Source organism: Cupressus sempervirens, chromosome 7, assembly GCF_028749045.1.
Source record: "Cupressus sempervirens isolate cs-2001-9-10 chromosome 7, ASM2874904v1, whole genome shotgun sequence".
Classification (NCBI taxonomy): Eukaryota; Viridiplantae; Streptophyta; class Pinopsida; order Cupressales; family Cupressaceae; genus Cupressus; species Cupressus sempervirens.
The window spans coordinates 915,365,927-915,368,668 of NC_143124.1; the positions used below are offsets into that span (position 1 = coordinate 915,365,927).

General features: G+C 32.2%; 1 protein-coding gene across 1 annotated transcript; it reads left to right on the top strand.

Annotated features, from left to right (window-relative positions):
• The first annotated feature begins 478 nt into the window (after positions 1-478).
• Positions 479-1,948, top strand: LOC149550505 (uncharacterized). Its single transcript, XM_089793506.1, has 2 exons — positions 479-873; positions 1,620-1,948. Exons 1-2 carry the CDS (start codon positions 661-663, stop codon positions 1,800-1,802), a joined length of 396 nt encoding a protein of 131 aa, XP_089649632.1. The 5' UTR covers positions 479-660; the 3' UTR covers positions 1,803-1,948.
• The last annotated feature ends 794 nt before the right edge of the window (positions 1,949-2,742 follow it).

The following is a 2,742-nucleotide window of genomic DNA, read 5'->3' on the forward strand; positions in this document are numbered from 1 at the left end:
TAAATGAAAACAATTGAAATTAAAAGTAAAGAGGTTATGAAAACAACGGCAATTCAAAGTAAGAGAGGCTAGATTCTAGGAAAAAAATACAAAATATATATTTTAAGTTCTAAATGGACACCTGAAACATGCTCACATGTTACCCCCTACCTTTCTATATTATTAAAAAAACTAAACAACTTCACTTGATAATGATGGTGTCAATGACTTTTAAACAAAGCTAAACTCCTATTCCCACTAGGGTAAGGTAAAGCCCTAACCACACTAGGACCTAATCTTCCCCACCTATTGACCTCCTCACATACAACATCTAAAAATATATACATTATTAATACATTCGACATTAATAAACATATAAATTATCAATCCACTACACATCACTCAACATATAAATTATTAACGCATTAGACTTTAATAAACATATAAATTATTTATTTATTTATCTATGCACGTCTTTCCCACGCTCATGCCCTGGATCGAATCCCCCGTTCCCCGTCGAAAACGCGGTTACCTTCATCTCACGCGCTGCCCCCAGGGCTATATATACATTGTATATATCCCGATATCCATCTCACTCGTATTCAGCCTTTTCCTACAATTGTTTCTTCATTGCTCTGAGTTGTAGCTTCTGTGTATATATCCATACTTTTCATTCGAAGGATGTCTGAGGAGCATCACCATCATCATCTGTTTCACCACAAGAAGGACGAGGAAGTGAGTCCTGATGTTGAGGAGAGCGTTTATGTAGAGCAGACGACCGTTGAATATGGTGGTGAAGACAAGTATGAGAAGGCGAGAAAGGAGGAAAAACATCACAAGCATCTGGAACAAGTTGGTGAATTAGGCGCTGTGGCTGCTGGAGGATTTGCACTGGTATATTACCTTGTTTGATATATATACACTGAGTATACGTCTAAAATTGTCGTTTTGAGGGTTTGAAGTTTAAATTGAAGGGCGACAATTCTGCTGAATACGTGCTAAAACTATTGTTCTGGATTAAAGTTAGAGAATCGGAAAAGTGTTGTGTTCAAATTTCGATTCGAAGTTAAAGATACGAGGCTTTTCATTCTGGTTAAATCATAGATGTCAGAGACTTTAGTCACTGAATGTTATTACTTTGTTATACATATACACACTGAGTATATACTAAAACTATTGTTTTTAAGGTTTGCAATTTTAAATTGAAGGGTGTCCATTTGACCGAATATATGTTAAATCTATTGTTGTGGATCAACGTTAAAAGATTGAACACAGACGTCTTTAAATTTTGATTTATACAAATTGTTTCTGAATTAGACTGTCTAGAATTTTCTTCGTAGATCACTCTCAGTGATCTATTTTTCCCTTAAACTTTCTATTATAACCTTTGACAATAGATCACTTTTTTCCTAGATCATTCTGAGTGATCCATTGTTTCCTTCAACTTTCTATTATTAACTTGACAATAGATCACAGAGAGTAATATGAAATGATAGGTCAAATCTTAATTGAATTAATTTTCTTGCATTAATTCATTATTATTTGAAAAAATTCTAATATCATTAAGAATTTGAAGCTTTTCATTCTAGTTTATACAATTTATGTGATTTGTAACAATAAATATTTGGATGATGTGATAGTATGAGAAGCACGAAGCCAAAAAGGATCCAGAGCATGCTCACAGGCACAAGATAGAGGAGGAGATTGCTGCAGCAGCTGCTGTGGGCGGTGGTGGGTTTGCATTCCATGAACACCACGAGAAGAAGGAAGACAAGAAAGAAGAAGAGGAAGCCAGTGGCAAGAAGCATCACCATCTCTTCTAATTTCCAGATCTAAGAATATATCTATTATAGAATAATAGATTAATGTCTGTTTTATGTGTGAGACTGCTCCAAATATTATCTGTGCTCTAGATTTGTGTGTTGTGCAATCTTGGGGAATATTAATAAAACAAGTTATCTTGAATATATATGACTTTCGCAATGACCACATGTGCATTGCATTTTTTCCCTTCCTTCCAAATTATGTCTACTTTCTTTATATTAAATTGCTGTGGATTAAATGTGTACAACCACCTTATTGAAAAAATAGAATAAGTATTATGCACTAAATCAATTTAATGTAGGGTCAAAACATCATATAGTAAAAATAGATAAATTTTATCTTTTTAATTGTTGGATTTAGTTTGATTGTTGCATTATTTTAATTAATTATTTATAAATATATTATATTTGTATTTGTTTGTTTTAATTTTATTTTTTATTTGAGTTGATGTTTGATTAGATAAATTTGGAGAGGGCCTAGATTCTTAACAATAAAAAATAAATATTAAGTAGAGCTGATAACAAAAAGGGGTTCTCAAGAGGTGAAACCCAACAACTAAACAAAACAACCACAAAAAGAAACTAAAACAACAACTAAACAAAACCTATAGACATGCAACACCAAAAAGTCAACAACCACACAACAACACCTATTTTTTCAACTCCTTGAGCTTCTCGAGAAAAGTCTGCTTGAGAGGCCCATTTTAGTTGATGTTATTGAGTGTATAATTTTAGTATACATACATAGATATATTTTTATATTAATTTATTTAAGTGTGAATCTATCATTTAGATATGCCAATTTATTTGGTCAAAACCTTTCTATTTCATCAGCAAATAGTTGGATGAGATCATTACTGTGATCTTAATCAATCGATAGTATCATTAACAAAATCTTTTCCATGTTTTAAAATTCAATTTCTTACATTCTAAGATTGAT

Excerpts from the sequence above, each read along its gene's own strand:
- LOC149550505 (XM_089793506.1), top strand. The coding sequence starts at position 661 with ATGTCTGAGGAGCATCACCATCATCATCTGTTTCACCACAAGAAGGAC. Across the intron at positions 874-1,619 it reads CTGCTGGAGGATTTGCACTG|TATGAGAAGCACGAAGCCAA; the intron begins GTATATTACCTT and ends ATGATGTGATAG.